Consider the following 21,976-nt stretch of genomic DNA (forward strand, 5'->3'; position numbering starts at 1 on the left):
ATGAGATGGCATCCCTATGAAGCCAAATGCCTTTCTCTTGCTTTGATCGTTTACTAACTTGATTCTTGTGGTGCTCTGGGCATTGGACACAAAACCTCATATATACTCAATAAATGATACAACACTGGGCTACAACCCTAAGTCCTTGCTATCTTGGGGTTTTCCTATTAAGACTCAGATTAAATTTCATCCAATGAAGGAAGAATTTTATTACTACCATAAATAAAATAGCAATGCCCATCACCTTCCATGTTGTTTGATAGAGAAAGGAAGGACTTGGAAAGATGGCTCAGCCATTAAAGGCTAGTCCTGCAACCAAACTGTCAAGAGAAAGAAAAACAATGAGTGTTGATATCTGATATAAAGTTAGATATGGGGGTCAAGGGTTCAGTCAGGAAGTCTGAGCCAGATCTGGAAGTTTCCAATGTTCCAGTCAAGGTGACTAGTGTTTGTGGTTCTCTAGAAGTGATAAAAAGCATGATATTAAAAATCATGTAAATTTTTTTATGATGAATGAGTCACTAATTATCCTCTGTTCTGTTTTCTATACATGTCAATAACTTTTCTTTATCTATGCTTTACTTATCATAATTAAGGCTATAATCATGTCTAATTCTGGTTTATTGACATATTATTTTATAGTTCATATTTTACATGTCCATTATTGTATGATATGAATAATGAGGATAAGACTCTTAATAATTTCATTCAACCAGTATATATTGTTGCTTTATCTGATGTTAAGTAGGTGATTTGTATTCATTTGTTTTATTGAATTATATTGAACATACTTTTTTAAACAATTATTTATTGTTTACTTCCAATTTAATTAAGCTTTCTGTATTTTTATTTGTTACCTCTGGGGATCTACAGACCATGCTTTGAAAGCAAGTAATCATGCTGCTCCAGCCACTTTTGAGCAGAGAATTATCAGAGCTGTGTGTCGCGAAAATAGCTCTGTCTACAGTAAGCAAGACAAAGCAGAAACATACTATTTCGCATTTAGAGGCAGAATTTTTCTCAAAAAGACTAAGCTATATTCTCAGAATATACTGAGCTTTTTTAGAGTCAATTTTATATCATAGTCTAATACAGCATTTAAAATAATCATTATCAGGAGCTGCATCTATAAAAGTAATCTAATTCTCTATTGTAAACAATTTTGTCTTGTGGGGAGATCAGAAAAGGGCACCAGATCCTCTGAAACTGGAGTTACAAATGCTTGCCAGCTGCCATATACATGCTGGAATAAAACTGGATCCTCTGGAAGAGTATTCAGTGCTTTTAACAACTGAGCCATCTCTCTAGCATCCTCAAATTTATATTTAAATATCATCTTCACTCTCAGTAGTGGATTAGATGTATTTTTTTGTTTTTGTTTTTCCAAAACACTTGGTTCCTTTAGTATATTTATATATTGTCTATCTTTACTATTAAATTAGATATCCATGGAATAAGATAATTATCTGGGGGCTGGAGAGATGGCTCAGAGGTTAAGAGCACTGGCTGCTCTTCCAGGGGTCCTGAGTTCAATTCCCAGCACCCACATGGTGGCTCACAATCATTTATACTGAGATCTGGCACCTTCTTCTAGCATGCAGCTATATGTGCAGGCAAAACACTGTACATGTAGTAAACAAATCTTTAAAAAAATATGTAGAAAAAAGATAATCATCTATTTGTTATATTTTAATTAATAACATGTAATTATGCAAAACATATTTTATTAATATATTATATTTTATAATATATTATAACATTATAGTATATATTATAATACAATATTTTTGTAACATTTTATGGACAATAAGATTGGATATTTATTTATTTTTGATTGAATTTTTATTTTTTAATATTAGTTACAGTTTATTAACCTTGTATCCCAGCTGTATCTTGCTCCCTCATTCCCTCCCAATCCCACAAATTGACACATGTCTGCAATCCCAACAACTTGGGAGGGGAGGAGAGAAGTATTTTCATGAGTTCAAAGCTAAGCTGGGCTATATAGCAAGTACCAGATCAACCAAAGCTACATAACATGATTCTGTCTCAAAATTAAAAATAAACACATATAATTAATTCATTTATTATTATACTTTAATTTTCTCCCTAGTCCCCAAACCTGGCAATCGCCAAATGAGGCTCTCATGTTTGCTCATTGTTTACTGAATCAATGATTGCATACTTTTTAAAGAAAATAATAAAACATTTAAATTATAAAGTATGATAAAGAGAAAAATAGTAGAAAGTTTGCTAGTTAACTATATTTACTTACTTCTTTGTATAATTAGCATATGTAGAATACTTCTTTTATAGGAGTATTATATTCTGCATGTATTGTGGTCACTGGATTAATGTGTATGCTTGTTCCACATGCCACTATCTTGAGAGTATGCTATTTTGAGTTGACTCTTACAGTTTCTGAAGTAGTCTTTCAGAAAATAAGAATCATAGTAATATCTACTATTTATTGAGAGCTTATTTTACTACTTACATAATTTCAAGTTACTCATATTTTAACAAATGAATTACTTAATATCTCAGTTTCACAAGTGGGCAATGTGAGAGTCAGAAGTCTTAAGCAACTAAGCTGAATATCACACAGCTCCTAATTAATGGAACTGGTTATAAACCTAGATCTTACTATAAAGCCTTCTCTAGGTGAGCTTAGTTGCAGAGTTGTTTTCTGTGACCCTTGAAACTCACTAGGACCAAGTTATGGGAGACCCCTTAGTTGTCATAGTCTTATCCAGGCATCAGGTGCTTAAGTTCTTTCTTTCTGTGATGTAATTCCAGGTAAAATTGTAACAAGAACAAAGCTTGTGACTATCCTTTGCTCTAAAGTATACATGCTTTGGTTCAGAATGTCAATCCTAACAAATGCCATTCTAACAAACACTTTAAACTTGCTATTCATCTCTTCTTTTCCACTAATTCCTTCCTTTTGTTTTACAATTCACTAGCTTCCCTGTGTTGATAAAATTATATAACTATGCCATGGGTTTTTTTGTTTGTTTGTTTGTTTGTTTGTTTGTTTCCTCTCAACATATTGATGCTTGAGTTTCTGCTCTACCATCAATTTTTTCCCAAGTATTCACCTATAGCCTCATGTGGCTAAATGTAATCATATATTTTAAATCACTTTCATAATTTCATGTCTTTATTGAAATTTGCTCTGCAATTCTATATTCTGATCCCTTTCCAACATACGATAACTTGTTATTTGTTTTCTCTACAGGTTCTTTCTCTTTTGGCCTTCTAACTTTCCACAAAGTACACAATCCTATTATTTTCCTGTATATTAGACGTTTTATCCATTTTCAAAATTTCAGTGATCTCTTCCATGTTAACAGGTCCTAAATTTCTCTGTTTTGGGTTTTCTTTCAAATTTTAGTCCCACATCATTAAGTTTATACTAAATGTTCTCACTTAAAAATGTCTCATAATCACTTCAAGTTCTATACTTCCCCAAAATAATTCAAAGATCTTACCATCTTTTCTGTTTGTTGTACAGCATAAAGAATGTTGGCCCAAGCATAGGAGACCTAAGTTCTTTTGCCATCTCTGCTCCTCATTTCATGGTTTATTTCAACAGCATAGTAAAATCACAATAATCACAGTAAAAAATACCTTAGGGACACATAGTTGAATATTTGTTGAGCTAATTTTAATTTTAAAGATAAGATATACATGAACTATTACAGTATAAATTAGAAGTGATAAATAGCTGGCTGGAAAATAAAACTCTCAGTGGAGTGCTTTATAGAACGCATGAAGCCCTCAGTTCACAGCATATACATGGTATAATGACATATGTTTATAATTCCAACACTCAAGTTGTGGAGGAAGAAAGATCAAGAACTTAAAAGTTATCCTTAATTACAGGGGGAATTCAAGACTAGTGTAGACACGTATAAAAATAAAACAAATATTTTAAAAAGTTGATAAATTCTGTCAAAGCACAACTCCCTTATTATGAAAGTTCAGAAAAACAAATGATAAAGATGTTGAAGCAATCTTTAAATTAGAATAATAGTTCACAAATCAATATAAAAGAGCAATCACGATAAGCAGGTAGTTAGGATTTTGAATAAAATTTTATAATAAAGGTTTGATAATATGATTTCTAAAGTTTTTTCTAGCCCTACTATTGTTTTAAGCTCATTTTCACCTTACCACTTCTCAATATGGTAATGGTATCATTGTTATTGTTATACCATCCTCCTTTCCCATTTTCACTGCCAATTCCCTAATGTAGCCCTTATCATATTTTCTTTAAAATTTCTCTGGGGTGCTCTAAATTTCTAAATTAGCTGACCTAATTCAAATATCTTCCTAACCAATGTATTGTGTCCTATGTGTCTTTCTTTTTTAATTTTAATTTCACATTATTTATTTATTTGTGTGTGTGTGTGTGTGTGTGTGTGTGTGTGTGTGTGTTTAGAAGACAATTAGACAGTTTTCAAGAGTTGATTTTCTCCGGAATTTGAACTTAGGCCCTCAGGCTTGACAGCAAGCACTATTACCTGCTGAGCCATCTCACTAGTCCCACCCCACCCACCTCCAGTATATCTTTCTTAACACGATTTATTTTTGCACTTTATCTCTTTGTTCAAAATTTTATTTCTGATTTCTAAAACATTAAGTCTAAATTATTCTGCCTGTCATTCAAGTTATTCTCCAACATTACACATTCCATTCCTATTTTCAATGTATCTCTTACATAAGACAGTCTGAATGTGTCATTCTTCTCAGAACTCCATGTGCCAGTTGGTTCCTGACAATTGAACTTTCTACATGTACCCTTCATGTAAATTATGTATGCCTATTCAGGTGTAGGGTTTCTTTTGGGTTTTGTTGTTCTTGTTTGTTTTTTGCCCAGATATTAATTTTTCTGTGGGTCCTTCAACTTCTTTTGTAACCCCTAAGATGCTCTCACTTATGTCCTGTCTTTTTTATCCTTTATAATATTTAGACATATTCATTCACCTTTAAAATCTCTTTCAGTTAACTGTCATAAAATAAGTGACCTGAGTAGTCAGTTATTATAAAGTGTTTAAAGATGTGGTTAATTTATTTTAAAATCACAATTGCAAGATTACTTTTTTATAGAACTAATGGAAATATTTGGAAGGTAAAGTAATTTTATGGTCTTCATCAAGATTATTTGTTTTTTGGAAATCAGCAGCTTTCTGAAATACATGGGCTGATTTTGCTGAGTTATAGTATCTACAAACTCACTTGGAATGAAATTAATATCATTAAGGTATTTTATAAACAAAAAAGGACTAAATTGAGAAACAAGACAGTTGTGTTTGCTTCTAGTTCCCACACTGTCACAAACTACTTAGATTATCTTTGGCAATTTAATAAATCTGTCCAATCTATTTTCCTAAAAGTATGCCATTAACAGATTTCCTGAAATGCAGTTACAAAAAAATCTAACAGTTTTGAAAAAGTAAGATACCAGATAATAATGCTGAATTTTGTAATGTCTCAACATGGATTTTTCTGAATAAAACTATACATTTCTGATAGTCTATCACCATCATAAAACTACAAAAGTAATTTGGGAACCTAATAGCTTAAATGCAAAGTTCAAAAAGTTATCGAGGTTTATTTCCAAGCATTGTTTAACTATTCATCAATAAACTTTAATTGTGTGGTCAGTGTATCAGTCCCTAGAGCTACAGCAGTAAAGACAAATGCAGTAAATGTTGTGTGTACCACCAATGATAACTGTCTAACATGAGAAACAGATAATTATAATAAAGATTGGCAAATTCTGTGATTGGCAGCATTCAATCATGTATAAGGAACCCAAATGGATCATTGAGAAGAGTACAGAGGTGATTAGGCAAAGTTTATCCTACAACATGGGTCTTCTATACCTAGATATTATATATATATATATTATGCATATTATATATATTAGAGACTTAACAGACTGAACAGGATATTTAAAGGCAAAGAAGTATACAATAATATAAAATATTCAGAGTTAATTTAGTGTTTGTTTTATCTACCATAACAAGATTAGACTAGATAGCCAATAAACCACAGAAATTATTTATCACCATTCTAGAGCTTAAGAGCATTTGTTCCTGTAGAAGACTCTGGTTCCATTCTCAGCACTTACATGATGGATCATAATATGCCCTCTTTTGTTTTCATTGCATGCACATGATACACTTACATACATGTAGGTGACACATTCATACACAGAAGAAGAAAAATATTTTTAATGAAAAGACTTCTAAATAAAATAACCTCTTTTATTATGGGCTGAATTAAGGTAAGAACAACTTTTAAAAGTCATAGTCATTATTCATTGAGTGTTTTTCATATGCCAGTCACATGATAAAATTTCTAAATGTAAGACTTTATTCAAATTACAGGACAACAACATAATCTTTGATGTAGGAACTATTTTTATCTCTATTTCAAAGATAAATAAATAGGCTCAGGCAGTTAATAGAACTTGCCAAAGTCAGATACATACCTTTTAAACTGAGAAGTCAAAATTATGAATGTTGATCTGTTGGCCTCCGTCTAGGTAGTAGGAAGTGCTTGGTACATAGTTGACATACAATAAAGTTTAAATGAATATATTTCTAGTCTATTATCTGCATATGAACGTATAGTTTAGTTTTTATGGTTTCCATGATATTAGAAGCTCAAGTGTAAAGAAGACAGGATTGAGCCATAAAAGAGAAGAATTTACATAGGAAAATCACTTGGCTAGTAATTATGGTTGAAAAAAGACATTTAGATTTGTTTATAAATTATATATGTATATAAGTATTATACATACATATGACATACCAGAAAATTTTTGAAGAACTTTTACAGAGTACATGTAGACATACAACATACTTCTTTAAAGTTCTTTTTTCTTTTGTTCTAATGCTCCTGAAAGGGTGTAAATAATACATAGGCAAAACTAGACAGGCAATTACCAAATCGTATTTCCTTGTGTTAATATAGAAATTGGGGCTCTAGAGAGGAAGTAAATTGCAAAGGTCACACAAGGAATTAGAGTAAGATTACGAATCTGAGTTTCCAGACTCACAAGTTTGTTTTAGTCTGAACTGTCACCATTTGCCATCTTAATTTTATAGATGAGGTAACTAAAGCATCCTAAGAATGTTGATGGCCAAGTTCCTGCCACTGAAGCAGGACTTTGATTTTAAATATGAGGCTTGAATTTATTCCAATGTTTCTTTGTGGGTGTAAGAAGGAAGACATCCCCTTCTTATTGAACTGAATAATGGGCTGAAGGTAATTTACAGAAAGGTTTGTTTTTCTCTCTAAGAGTAAATTAAGGTTGCTTTATTGCTTTATTTTCAGAATCCGGACAGTCCCAAGGAGGCTCCATAAAGGCAGGAATCCAGAACACCTAGCACAAAGGAAAGCACTTAATAAATATTTGTTGTTAAATCTATGACACGCTGAAGGAAGAAAGGGAATGTAGATTGAGTAATGGTTTCCCAGAGGATGATGGATGGACAATCATTAGTGATGAAAAAAGGTGAGAATGAATGAGGAACAGAGGTGGGGGAAGCCCTTAAAGGAGAAGCTCAATCTTTATCAGATTGGAACTACAGTCAATCAGCAAAAGCTGAGTATCTGTGATTGGCAGAGATATTTAAATAAGGCCCCCTTAAAATTTTTATCCACCCCCGCAATCCCACTCCTCTTTAAATTTTGTTTCAGTCATTACCCAGGGACCGGATACAGAGATTCCTATGGGGAGTTCTAATGGGTCGATTCAATTTCAGCTGGATGACGCCACTTAGCCAAGCATTAAGAGCTACAGCTCCGGGAAAGCCACGACACAGAGAGGGGGAGAGAAAGAAATTATAGCAAGGAGCAATAAATCCCTTCCCATCCTCCCCTATAACCCATTCACAAGACCTCCAGAAACCATCTACATTCACAAAACAGTCAGCTAGCTTAGCTGAACACACAGTGCAACCTCACCCTACACACATACTGCTGCAGATCATATACCAACACACCCAGGGCTGTATAAATAATCACACCACTAGCAGTATCTATTGCTCCGTTGAGATACCCTGTGTCTACAACTGCAGTTTCTGCTGCTTCGGTTCTTCTGACAGATTGGAGGAGACGGAGGTGGAGGTGAAGGCGGGGGGTGGGGGAGAGGGGGGGAAGGGGCAAAGGGAGGTGGAGGAGTAGGTAAGGGTGGAGGAAGAGGGGAGGGGGAGGGGTAGAGGAGGGGAAGGAAAATATTGGAGGAGGAGGGGGGAAAGAAACTGGAGGAGGAGAAGGGGGAGGAGTAAGAGGCGGAGGAGAAGGGGGGAGGAGAAAGAAAAGGAGGAGGAGAAAGAAGAGGAGGAGGAGAAAGAAGAAGAGGAGGAGAAAGAGGAGGTGAACTTACCCTGCTGAGCTTTCTTTGGGGAATACGTGCATCTAGATTGAGCTCTGCATGTAAAATCTATACAGAGTGTCTGCCACTACAGGTCTGATTCTCATCCCCCCCCACCGCCGTTTCTCTCTCTCTCTCTCCCTCTCCCTCTCTTCCACTCTCCCTTTTTTCTTTTCTCTCTCCTGCTGTGTCGGAAGGACCAAGACAGAACTATCTCTGTTTTTATCTTTTCTTCTACTAAAGGAGTTTTCATTCAGACTTTCCGAAGAGAGGTGGAGAAATCTAAAGACTCTGAAGAAGAGGTCCTTTGAGCCAGATCGAGCCTTAGTTCTTCTGCTTTTCTCGGCATGGATAAACCATTTTCTCAAGGTAAGCCACAGAGATTAGCTCTAAAAGACTTCAGAAATCCTTCTATGCAATGCACAGATTGCCATTCATTCCAGCCTGCGGTGTGAGTGTGTGTGTGTGTGTGTGTGTGTGTGTGTGTGTGTGTGCGTGTGTACGCGCGCGAGCACGAGAGCGCGCGCGCGAACGAACGAACGAACACACACACAGGAAAGCGCCTGGGTAAAATAAACTGAAAACCCTTAAAATGACATTTAAATGAATCAGCTTCTGTAGAAAATGATCCATACTGGAAATTTAAAAATCAAAATAGGAATTTAATATGAACCTTTTTTAGCCAAATGCCAATTTAATGTATAGTCTGTTGACCTTTAATGCGTTTTGGTGCTTACCTAAGCCCCTTACGGCCCAGTCTAACCACCCAAGGTGAGGATGTAGGAAGAGCCCATGCTGAGGCCAGTCTGGTTGCCCAGCGGGCATCCTTGTCAGCGTGGGGCTAGTCTGTTATTGGCTCACAAGTCTGGGCTGTGCATGGTTCGGATTTCATCACATCACCTTGCCTTGGGTAGAAATGGCGCAAGCTGACACGGCATAACCCCCCCCCCCCCCTTACAGAGCAATGATTTAGAAATTTCTGGATTCATGCCTGAGGATATGTGTACATATCTGTATGTAGTATATGGGAATCTTGTCCAAAATAAGAACCTGTGAACATTATCTAGTTAGTCAAAAGACATTTGATAGGACCTAGGGCAATGATTTCTAGTACACTTCCTTCCACACATCTAATTATCACTCACCTATGAATGCTGCAAATCAAGTTCCATGGAAAAAAAAATCTTGAACTCTTAAGCAGATAATACGTTTTGAAATGCAGATTATTGTTGCTTTTCTGCACATATTACAACCTCCTTATAATGTGTTGTATTATCACATGAATTTGAATATGTAATGTGTTAAAGCATGTACCCAACAAATCAGTTGCATATATAAATACAAATAAGGCACAGACTAGCAGTTTATCCCATGGTTAAGCATACCCTTTGATTCTAACATTCACTAAGACTTTATTGTGAAATTCTAGACATTTTGTTTCTGTGTTTTGCTTTTAGGTCTCTAGCTGTGAAACATAATCTAGTGATCCGAGTGACTTGGATTTAGAGATATTTATCCAGAATTGAGCAGTAAGGAAGCAAAGGATCGAAAAGAAAGGAGACTAATTCTTCATGAAAAAAATTTCAAACTTAGATATGTAGCCAAAACCCAGCACAGAATTTAGACCAGGGCAAAATGGGCTTTAAAAATCTTTCTTACATACTTCTTCATTTTGCAGATGAAGAAACAGAGAGTTCACTTGCTTATAGTAACACAACAAACTAAAGCTAGCGTTAAGATCATAACCCAAGTTTCTTAAGTCTTAGAAAAGAATTTGGGGCTTGTAAAAATATTCTAGTGTCTTAAATGAATAACTAACATCTTAGAATTTTCACCATTAGAAGTATATGAATTTGTTTGGTGTTTCAATTTTTTTCTACATCACTCATCACTAAAACACCTATATCTTTAATAATGTCAAGTTCTCAAAACTGCAAGGTTCAGGAGCTTGAAATAAACTGCTACAAGTCTTAATGAAACTATTAAAGTAATGAATAGGAATGGGGTAGCAATGTGACAAGTTAAGAGTTAAATGTGGTGAGAACCTGGCAGCTCTAGCAAGATGTATGCGTAGGAGGGAGGCCCAGTCAGTAACAGAGAGGTCAGTAATGTAAACTATATACAACTTGGTATTTGTAAGGGGGGTGTGCTTTGATAGAGATGCAAATGCTTTTGCACAGAGAAAGGTTTTTAAAGAGCAGACTTTGGAACAGTAGAACTAAGAAAACATATGAAGCCATAGCAGAAATTCCCCCTATGTTTGCTTTCAGTTATTCTGAGAACAAGTGTATAAAACAGCAGAGTACAGGGGGAAAAAACACCTCACAGCCATTACACAGTAAGGTACAAAACAGCATTGAGCTTGTGAGAGTGGAAGAAAACAGGAGTCAGTTCTTCCTTCTTTCTTCTCCCCCTTTTTAAAAATCAGCATTGAATCACTCTCTATCAAAAAAAGACATCATAGAAATCAGAAATTTCTTAAGGTATCAACACAGAAGAGCTTTAGGCAGAAAAGTTTTCAAGTTTTGCTCAACATGGCATGTTTTAGGCTTTAGACAGAAAATAAATTTTCTTTCATTAACAAACATTAACATTTCATGAATAGGTTTAGCTTCCTACTTCCTAAATAAGAAAAGAAATTTCTGTTTAGGTTGAATATAGCAAATTTCATGACTATAGAAAAACTATTCAGAGAGCTATGAGCACCTGGCCAGCAAGACTGACAGGGTGGGTTACAATGCATCATTCATTACTGCAGAGGTACTACGTGACAAAAATCACTAGATTCCATCACTATATAGCCAAGACTCATAACCACATTGGCTGCCATTTAATAATATGTGATATGTATGTTATTTATCATTTATCAAAATATCAAATTGACAAGAGACATTTTATTGTTGCTGCTCACAAATAATAACTTTTTAATGGGTGGAATCCTGAATAATAAACATGTATGCAGTGGTAGTTTTTCATCTAGTCTACATACATTTTCTTATCTAGTCTACAAGTAGTATCTTCCCAACATTTCCCCCCTCTTATATTTTGCTATAGTTATGCTTATTGTTTATTTATCTTTTTTAGTTAGATTGATTCAGCAGGCCCACAAATATATATATATATATATATATATATATATATATATATATATATGTATTCCAGACAGGGTTTCTCTGTGTAACCTTGGCTGTCCTGGATTCCCTTTGTAGATCAGGCTGGCCTGGGGCCTGGAAATCACAGTGATCAGCCTGCTTCTGCCTCTCTGATTGCTGGGATTAAAGCAGTGTGCCACCATGCCCTGCTGAATATTTTTATGACTGGTTCTAAATTGTTTATATTCTATCAAGTTTAGCTTTCAAGTTTGTGGGCATGCCCCTGAGTATTCAGTGTCTTCGTTGTAATCCTGTTTTAGGAAAACAATGTGATTATTTCCTGTAACTATTTCTTGGCATTTTCTATGTATTTTAGGAATTGATATACCTAACTATATCTAACATATGCTGCAATATTGAAAGCATTCACGAGTTGAATGACTCAACCCATCCTGTATTTGATGAGTTGGATATAACCCATTTCTTATAATTTTGTCAAATACTTTTCATAGTCCAAAGGTTCTACATTCACATATAATCTACAATCCATCTGAATAGTATGTCCTTGTTTGTTTATTCAGATGGTCAAATGAGTACTTTCTTTCCTTCCAATGTTAAGACTCTAACTGTATAAAGATTTAGTAAAACTATGGGAAGAAGGCTGCAGAGACTTTAAGTGCAATGAAGTAAATCTATTTTTGTTTTTGAATTGTTCAAATAAACAAGGGCACTTTGCCCAATTTACCATCAAGAACTTGAAGATGTAAATGTTATGGATGGAAAGAATGATTAAATAACATAGCTATAGAAATGTAGACCATTATGAGGCAGTATCCTTGGAGGTCTCCTAGACCAACCCTATAATTTTATAGGTCATAAAACTGAGGCCTAAATAAAGCAAATGATTTGACAAAAGGTATCGTGCATAGTTGATTCATGGAGCATTCATTATGTTTACCTAATTTTTAAGCAGATATAAGTTTAGCTAATGAGTTATATAAGAGAAAATAGCCTCAAAATCCACCAAAGTGTAGTCATTATTAGCTGCTGAACTCTTAATGAATTGTATCATTATTTTTTCTGTTATCATTTCATTTTGGACCTATTTCAGTGTCACTTGCTTTATTGTGGAAACCTAATCTGACACTGTTCTCTATCTCTTTGTTCATTTTTATTTATCATTTATTTAATCTATCCAAACTATACAACAGTATGAGTAATCGGTTCATTCTGAGGGTGCTTAAAATCTGCTAGATTTCAAATATGTATTGTATTAACGCTAATGGTCATTATGGCCTGGTATTTCATGTTGTCTCTTTGATTCATGTTTCCATTTCCTTTTTGAACATTCAGTCTTCTAGGTACTGGAGTCTACAACTTGTAAAATATTTTCTGCATGGTCATCATTTACTGAGTATACCTATACCACGGCCTTCAGGAGAATAACTACACAAGCATTTGTGGCACAATGAAGATGTAAGAATATATTTTCTAATATAATTTAAATAAGTTTAAATATAGTATAAGAACATTTCTTCTTTTACAAAAGCCATTTTTGGTGTGAAGTAGAAAAAGACAGTCTTTGTAGAATTTGTTGGGTAAATGCAATTGTAAAATTACGGTGATATTTAAAATAATTCAGTGCTTATATTATAGATTAATACAGTTGTCACATCACCAAGTGCTGTATATAAAAATGTTTGATTGTGGAAGCTGAATGTAGTAATGTGTACATATAGTCTTAGGCAGAAGAATGTTTGAATTTATACATGTACATGTACACATATGAGCAGCTTCTCTTGGTAGAACTTTGAAGTTTCCTCTATTTGCTTCAATACTGTTTTAGGCAATGACTTTTGATTTTAATATTTGGATCCATTTTTATTAGAATTCAGATGCTCAAAACTTAAATGAGCTGCTTCTGTATCTTAGCCACATGATAGAATACAAAAACAAACAAACAAACAAACAAAAAACAAATTACCTAACATTTCCACCCAAAATGAATTATCCTTTGAATAAAATGACCATACTTGTCTGAAAATAAGTGAGTTCACTTACAAAATAAAGGTATTACATGAAGCCTACAATACAGCATTTGAAAGATGAAGTGGTGATAAGTCCTAACGTTTTTTGGTTTGCCTAAACCTGTGACTTGTATGTTCTCATACATTGGTTCTATTTCTTTTCTCTTAGGATTTTCTGATGTACTTTGAAGTCCATATAACTACAAGGGCTCTTTTTTTAACACCGTAAGTGCCACTGTGACCCCAAATCACTTAGAGGTCAAAAAAATCTAGGCAAAATGGATGCCACAGCGATAGATGAGTTCCAACAAATTCTGCCTATTGAACAGCTGCGCTCTACTCATGCTAGCAATGATTATGTGGAACGGCCTCCTGCACCCTGTAAACAGGCTCTTTCCAGCCCTTCCCTTATTGTGCAAACCCATAAGTCTGATTGGTCCCTGGCTACCATGCCTACTGCTCTCCCACGCAGTATCAGCCAGTGCCATCAGCTGCAGCCCCTGCCTCAGCATCTGAGCCAATCTAGCATTGCCAGCTCAATGTCCCAAAGCACCACTGCCTCTGATCAAAGGCTCTTGGCCAGCATTGCATCCTCTCCTTCAGGCCAGTCCATCATCAGAACCCAGCCTGAAGCAGGGGCCCGCCCAAAGGTCGATGGTGCTCTGAAGGGAGAAGCTGAGCAATCTGTAGGGCACCCCAGTGATCACCTCTTTATCTGCGAGGAGTGTGGGCGCTGCAAGTGTGTCCCTTGCACAGCAGTTCGCCCTCTTCCCTCCTGCTGGATGTGCAACCAGCGTTGCCTTTGCTCTGCTGAGAGCCTCCTTGATTATGGCACGTGCCTCTGCTGTGTCAAGGGCCTCTTCTACCACTGCTCCACTGATGATGAAGACAACTGTGCTGATGAGCCCTGCTCCTGTGGGCCTAGCTCTTGCTTCATTCGCTGGGCAGCCATGAGTCTCATTTCCCTCTTCTTACCCTGCCTGTGCTGTTACCTGCCTACCCGTGGATGCCTCCATCTGTGCCAGCAGTGCTACGATAGCCTCCGTCGACCAGGCTGCCGCTGTAAGAGGCATACCAACACTGTGTGCAGAAAAATCTCATCTGGTAGCGCACCCTTCCCCAAGGCCCAGGAAAAGTCTGTATGACCTTCCTACAAGATGGATCCAGAGTGTTCTCCTTCTGACCCTCTTCAGTAAAGCATAGGCCTCATGTTTAGGGGAGGGTGTGACATAATAAACTAGCCAAAGTTAAGGTCTCACCTCTTTTGTTCCTGCAGTGTCAGGAGAATGGCAAAGTATATCCTAGTGCAGGATGCCTTGCTCTTTTTCACAGTATCTATCCCACTCTTCTTCAGTCTTTTGACACCCGGCCTGCTCAGCTTTTTATGGCTGTTATGGCAAATTCAGGTGATACATGGGCATGAGGTTTGGACACTGAGGACTGACAGAGCCAGCAACGTGGAGGTTTAGGGGCTCCCCAAGGTAATGCCTCTCGGTGCAGGCTCTGATTGTCACTCTGTTTTCCACAATGCCTTTGAAGACTTTCTTCTAAGACAGTCATCACAGGTGCATGTGGAACAGCGTTCAACCTTCCAGGGAATATGACTCCCCCTCTCTCCTCTCTCCCTCACTCCCTTTCTCTCTCTCTCTCCCTTCCTCCTCCACCTTTTCTTTCTTTCCATTTCCCTGTCTCTTCTTTCATTAAGCTGTTCTGTTCTGCTTTTTCAGCTTCTCCTTTTACTTTGTCACATTTCTTTATTTCCTACCTTTTTATTATCCTGCTTTCTAAGACTAATGTTTGTTTATATTTTTATTTTGTTTCTCTCTTCCTGCCTCTTTTTCTCTGACTCATTCAAAAGTGCTGTTTTTCCATAGGTGTTTTCTTAGATGCCAAACTTTGCTATGCTATACTATTTACTAAATTGTATTAAGGGAAATGGATTATTGTAATGAACTGATTGCTAGCAATAGTCGGTATCTCATCATGTGTATGCACTCACAACCTCACTCACCTGTTTGTGAGCATATGAGGCTCCTCCTATATTTCCAAATTCAATTAGTTGGAGTGTTTCTTTCTCCTTTTCCTGATAATCAACTTATAGTACTGACAGATTCTACTAGCATGCTGAGTAGAATAGTAAATCAGGATGCTTATAACTTTGTATGTCTGACCCAAGTGCCAAAGGCAGACGTGCTTTATAGCTAAATGAACAAAGCAAAAGATATTACAGAGGTATGTTCTCTCTTAGAAGCTAACTGTCCTGAGACTGCATGGCTCGGGCCTTAATAATGGACATTAAAAGTCATAAAATTTTAGAGCTGGAAGGAATCTTAAATATTAATCTAGTTCAAGTTGTAATTTTACAGATGGGAAAACTGAGGTCTGGAAACAGGAAGGGAATTACCCAAGGCCACACATTTGACTTGATATCAAGATTTAACAGGAACATGGACCTTCTGACTCCTACTTCATTGCTTCTACCCTTCATTACACTAACTCTGAACTTTTTCTTAGGACTCTGTTAACAATTCCAGGAAGTGATTCCTTTCCAATTACTTTTCATAAAACCTAAGAAGTTAGTGTAGTGGTCTTTCTGCAATGCATGGTGGGTAGTTAATTAACTGCTGGGTATTGAGGCTGCCCCCAGAGGACATCACCTTTGACTCTGTCACCTTGTAGAAGCTCAGATGTGGGGGAAAAACATAAAGAAGCCCCTAACCAAGTTGTATCTTCGCCATTGCATCTACATTTTGCTGCACACACTGTGCTCCCTCCTGACTTTGTCTGCAATGGTAGCTGCCTAAGAACCTAAATCTCAGCAACAGTGAACAACTGAGATGAAAGACATGCAATGCACAGAAGTGACTCCCCTCTTAAAATGTACAAAGAGCCTGTGCTGTGAACCCCTGTCAATAAGGAAAAAAGCTGCAGTGGTGATGGCAGGGTACAAAAGACTGCTACTAAGAGACATGAGAATTATATAGTTTCCCTCTGTTTGTAAACCCAAAATTTATCAAGAAATTAAAATATTGGGGCACTTGCTTGAAATCAGGGTGCTCCAACTTAGTTTAAAACTTCCAGACTCTATATATCATCTCTTTTAAAGTGTGCATGGATGTGTGCTGCAGGGTGAAGTGAGGAGAAGTGCATAGTCATGCACAAGAGGATGAAAGGGAATTCCATGTCCCTTTATTGGATAAATACTGCAGAAATATATGCCACAAAGTCTTTATTGGTGATGAAACTTCCTGAGGTGTATTGACATTGGGTTGCACACAGCATCATACCTTCGCTTACATCTCCTCTTGTAGAATTGCTTTGCTCTATTTTTGTATATATAAATATGTTATGATGATTATTAATATTGTTAATGATATTGCTGCAAATGGTGCCATACATAAGGTTAGGCTTCCTGAAACATTTATAAACCCTAGACCAATACCTGAATACCTGTAACATCTTATATTGTTTTGAAATCCTTTAACTTTAAATAATTTGTGTTTAATCTTTAAAAATCTGCCTAATTGTACTTCAAACTTATCTACCCCTAAAAGCTATGCCCTGTTATCTGGGTCACACTGGATGGTGATGAGTAGCAACACATATACTTCTTTCTGCTTCTGCCAAAACTTTGCTTAGAGGCCAGATATCTAAGGATTCTCTGACACTAGTGCATTGTTCTGAAGCTAAAGTTACTCTTTGGATGCTTGCTTATTAGTTTCAAACCCGTTCTTAATAGCTCTTTGATATTTCAACCCTGCAGTCCTTACTCAGGCAAATTGTGCACTGCCAGAAGGGCCCTGGGCTCTGCCATACACCCAGAGGAGTTCTTCTCAGTGTAATTTTTAATGGCCTTATACTTGGTAGAAGAAACTGAAGGGTTCCTAAATGCAATCTGCTGCCGAGTCAGGGCTTTCACTTATGTCCAAGTTGGCCTGATATGGACTGCATCTGGTTTACATAGAGATGGGTCCTGTTGGGGTATGCACATAGACATGTGAGTGCGCATATGTATCCCTTCTGTGGTTTCATATAGATATGTATATATATGTAAATATATAATCACACATCTCTATATATTTTAATGTATTGCACATGTATATTTAAAATATATACAAAATAACTCTAAATCCTTCAGAGTGGCTCTGTTTTCATTATTTCTCTGCTTTATGATATGTACTGCATAAAAAGGAATGTATAGATGGGTGTTTCCAGCCTGGCATTTCTTTACAATTATGTCACTGTACACCTAATTCTACTTCTTTCCACATGCTGGTGCCTTGATATGTGTTCTATGCCATTAGCTGAAATTTTCTTTTAATTTAAGCTTATTTTTTTTTATCATACTATCTATAATAAATATAGTGCACCCTTACATATTGCTATGTGGTAATCACAATAGTCTGTTGTTTATATTTATTTATCATTACCTATATTATCTCATTTCATCCTCAGAGTAACTGCATGATATAAGTACTATTCCCTCTCCATTTTACAGATGAGAAAATGAAGCACAGAATTATTATGTAACTTGTTTAAAAAGTGGAGCTAAAATTTGCACCTAGGTGCTTTTCTCTCAAGTTCATGTTCCAGAGTCAGGTTCAGAAATTTGAAGTACAATGTAAATCATTACAGAGTAACAAGCTTCGATAGTAATTAGTTCTTCTGTTAATTATACTGCATTTATCACCTTGGAGTTAAAAGAAATATGCTCCTATGTTAATAACAAAGCAAGAATTACAGGTATACTTTAGTTGCATTGCTTCCAAAAATGTTGTCATTACAAATTTCTGACTTGAAGCCTGGCTGTGGTGGTACACATGTTTAATTACAGCACTTGGGAAACAGAGCCAAGTGGACCTCTGTTAGTTCAAGGCCAGCCTTGTATACAAAGCGAGTCCAGGAACAACAGCCAAGGCTACACAGAGAAACCCTGACTCGATTAAAAAAAGAAGAAAGAAAAGAAAAAAAGAAAAATCTGACTTGAGTGAAGAATTATTTTTTTAAAAAAATTCAGGTATCCTAACTTTCATTTCCTAGAAAACAGAACTTGAAGCTAAAGCTGATGTACAATCCATGCAAAACAGAAGTAAGGACAATAGTAATGAGTTAGGAAATGAAGGATAGCAACTATTAGGAAATATAACAACACTGAGTTAACTACAATCTTTTCTGACAAGTTAATTTCTCAACCTCTTATAAAATTACTACATCTTTATACAGCCCACGTGGAGGAAAATTTATCTGCTAGCTCCCATGTTATTTATATATACCTTCTTATGTGATAGCAACTCCTCTATGATATTGGGTGATAATCATGTGGCTGTCCATGCATGTAACCTTGGCAGCAATGAAGAGGCATTGTTGTTCTATTATAGAAAGCAAGGCATATGTGTAGATATGAAGAGTTACAGATTTCAGGTGCTGCCAGACTGGTGCCTACATTTTTACCATATTATTTTATTTTAGACAGGGTCTCACTCTATATTTCTGGTTTTCGTGTAACCCACTGTGTAGACCAATGTGGCCTCAAACTCACAAAGGTTTGCCTGCCTCTGTCCCCCAACTGTTGGAAGGGTAAGGTGTGCATTGCCATTCCCAGTTTTAATCATATTCTTTTAACGTGAATTAGAGACAATCTATGATCTCTAAAGTATAAAGGGCTTCACTGTGCTCACAAATGCCTTGTTTTGAGGTCTTTTTCCCAACATGGACATAAAGTCCCTGGTTCAACTAAAGAGTTGAAAAGTTTCCAGATAACCTTATTTTTAGTATGGAATTTTATTTCATTTTAAGAACTAGTCAAAAAATACAAGCACGAGTATACATACATTCATTTAAGTTAATAAGAGTAATAACAGGAAAACTCAGTAATAAATTCAGTAAAAATTGAATAAATTAGGTATTTTGAAGGAGGAAAATAAATTTGTTGACTGGTATGTTTGTCAACTTTATCACTATTACAAAATATCTGAGATACTCAAATTTGAAAGAAGAAAGGTTTATCAAGGCTCATGGCTTCAGTCCATAGTGGCTGTTCATTGTATTTTAAGCCTTTAGAAGACAGTAAACTATGGCAGGAAAACTTGGAAAAGGCAGTGACTCACCTCACAGTAGATAATAAACATAGAGAATGAGAAAGAGACCACTGTCTAATCAGTCCCTTCAAAGGCATGCCCAAGCATCTGAAAGTCCTCTTATTAGGCCACACCTCTAAAAGATTCTAAATCTTAGCATGAAGCTCAGTTGTATAGTACTTGCCTAGCATACAAAAATCCCTGGGTTCCATTTCTAGTGCCATAAAAATGTTTCTACCACCACACATTAGTACCATAAGACAGTGACCAAAACACTAACACATGGGCCTCTAGGGAAATCATATGTAAATCAAGGCTACTGACTTCAAAACTATTTCTGCCACCTAGTAAAGACACCACAAACACATTTGAAAACGTATAATATCTTTTGTCCTGGTACATAATAGTTGCTTGCATTCTATAGACTGTACTTACGCAAAATCAAAGCATATCCTAAAACACATCCCAAGTGATATTTTTTATTTTTTTTTTGATAAGGTAACAAAGTACACAATGCATTGTACTAATTTAATCCTTGTAGTAAAAGTATAAAAGAATTCTGAAAAAATACATGAATGACTAAATCAGGTTCTTATTCAAAATGATCTGGCAGACACTATTCTTCCAATTACTTCTCCTTTATGGAGTCCAGGTTACTTCACAGTCCTTATCGTATCTGACCCATCATGAACATCTGACTATAGCACTTCTAAGAGCATGTTCATTTTTTTACTTTAGAATATTATTCTCTTCTTGGTTTTCTCTTACTTCACTAACTGCTCCTTCTGTATGTCCTTTGTTGTATCTTTTCTCCCCATCAATTCTTCATATTCAAGTACCCCTTAGATATCTTTTCTTTGAGTGTCATTTATGTGAGAGCTCCAAAGTATTTCTCCTGTATGGATTGCTTCCTTGAACTCTCCTTTTAGAATACTCAACTGCTGGTTTTACATCTGTACTCCAATATGTATTAGAGATGTCAAACATATACCTTTGTACCTTTTCTTATTTCTAACAACAATTCCAAACTCCTAGTTGCTCAGATTAAAAACTTTGTCCTAAGCTTTTTACTAGCTATGAAAGTGACCAAAATGCTAAAACTCCAAATCTTCAGTTAGTCTTCTCTGATGCTTTAGGGTGGATCACATGTAGTCATCAGTATGTCTTTGACCTTCTGGATTATGGTTTGATAATGTTTAAAAGACTCCAGTCTTTGACTCCTTTATCCTAATTTATGACTCCTTTATCCTAATTTAGGACTATACACCTGCCTTAACCTTATCCAGTTTCCTTCAAAGGTCAGAATGCTTTGTTATTTTCAAAGGCAAAGGTAGATAAGACAAGGAAGGGTATTTTGAGAATGATGTTGCTTATTGTTCAAGATCTTCCTGTCATTGCAATCCAAGTTCATATATTTGCTCTCAGATATATTTTTTAGCCACTCTCCTGAAAAAGAATCAAATCCTCAAGCTGTCATTCTTCAACTATCAGAAAATCCTTTTGACTGAACTAGATAATAATCATGTCACTGATGGTAAGTTGTGGGAAGCCAAAATTCTTTCTCAAGCTGTGGACAGGTGCTTGCTTGGCAAGCTGCTATGTTATAGAGTATTAAGTGAAAAACATGTTTTCAACCTTGAAACAAAAATAAGCAGAAGGTTTTGCCAAGTTTCTTTAACTTGTCTATAAGACCTTGGACCATGTCTGCCATACAGGAATGAGGTCTTAGAAAACAAGTTTGAATCTTCCATGAACAGCATCCTTGTATTGATGTGAACGGTTGTTGCTTTGCCTTTGAAAGGGAGGGCACAGGGGTCTTTTCTGAGACTGATACTTCAACCAAAGAAATAAGCAAGAACCCCTGCACAGATGCAGCTCAGTGTCCAAGTGGGTTCCTAATAAGGGGAACAGGGGCTGTCTCTGACATGAACTCAATGGCTGCTCTTTGATCACCTCTGCCTGAGGGGGGAACAGCCTTGCCAGGCCACAGAGGAAGAAAATGCATCCAGTCCTGATGAAATCTGATAGACTGGGGCTAGATAGAAGGACTGCCCCTATCAGTGGACTGGGGGAAGGGCAAGGGAGGAAAAGTCGTAGGGAGGGTTGGATTGAGAAGGGATAGAGGAGGGGGCTACATCTGGGATACTAAGTGAATAAATTGTAATTAATAAAAAAAATTAAAGAGGAGCCATTGAAAAAAACTTGCTGCTTTCAGTATTGACTGCCTGCCCTCCTGAAACTATCCTAAATTTTCTGTCTCTTCCTTTTCACCTGTAATTTCTCAATCGCCACTCTCTCTGTAGTGTCCCAAATTACCTATGGCCTGTTCTGTCAGTAAATGATACTAATAACAAGGATCTGAACACTTCGAGTCCTAGAAAACTTAAC

The 21,976-nt window shown here is 36.3% G+C and overlaps 1 protein-coding gene across 3 annotated transcripts; it reads left to right on the plus strand.

Moving 5' to 3' along the window:
* Positions 1-7,948: 7,948 nt before the first annotated feature.
* Positions 7,949-17,878, plus strand: Spry3 (sprouty RTK signaling antagonist 3). 3 transcript variants are annotated; one of them, XM_060374514.1, is made up of 4 exons: positions 7,949-8,145; positions 8,636-8,761; positions 12,838-12,960; positions 13,681-17,878. In XM_060374514.1, the coding sequence occupies exon 4, from the start codon at positions 13,790-13,792 to the stop codon at positions 14,654-14,656; it is 867 nt and encodes a 288-aa protein (XP_060230497.1). In that variant the 5' UTR covers positions 7,949-8,145; positions 8,636-8,761; positions 12,838-12,960; positions 13,681-13,789; the 3' UTR covers positions 14,657-17,878. The 3 variants fall into 3 exon arrangements, with proteins under 3 accessions (XP_060230497.1, XP_060230498.1, XP_021485136.1); XM_060374515.1 differs by lacking the exon at positions 7,949-8,145 and adding an exon at positions 8,315-8,394; XM_021629461.2 differs by lacking the exon at positions 7,949-8,145 and adding an exon at positions 8,335-8,486.
* The last annotated feature ends 4,098 nt before the right edge of the window (positions 17,879-21,976 follow it).

Source organism: Meriones unguiculatus, chromosome X, assembly GCF_030254825.1.
Source record: "Meriones unguiculatus strain TT.TT164.6M chromosome X, Bangor_MerUng_6.1, whole genome shotgun sequence".
In the NCBI taxonomy this organism is placed as follows: domain Eukaryota; kingdom Metazoa; phylum Chordata; class Mammalia; order Rodentia; family Muridae; genus Meriones; species Meriones unguiculatus.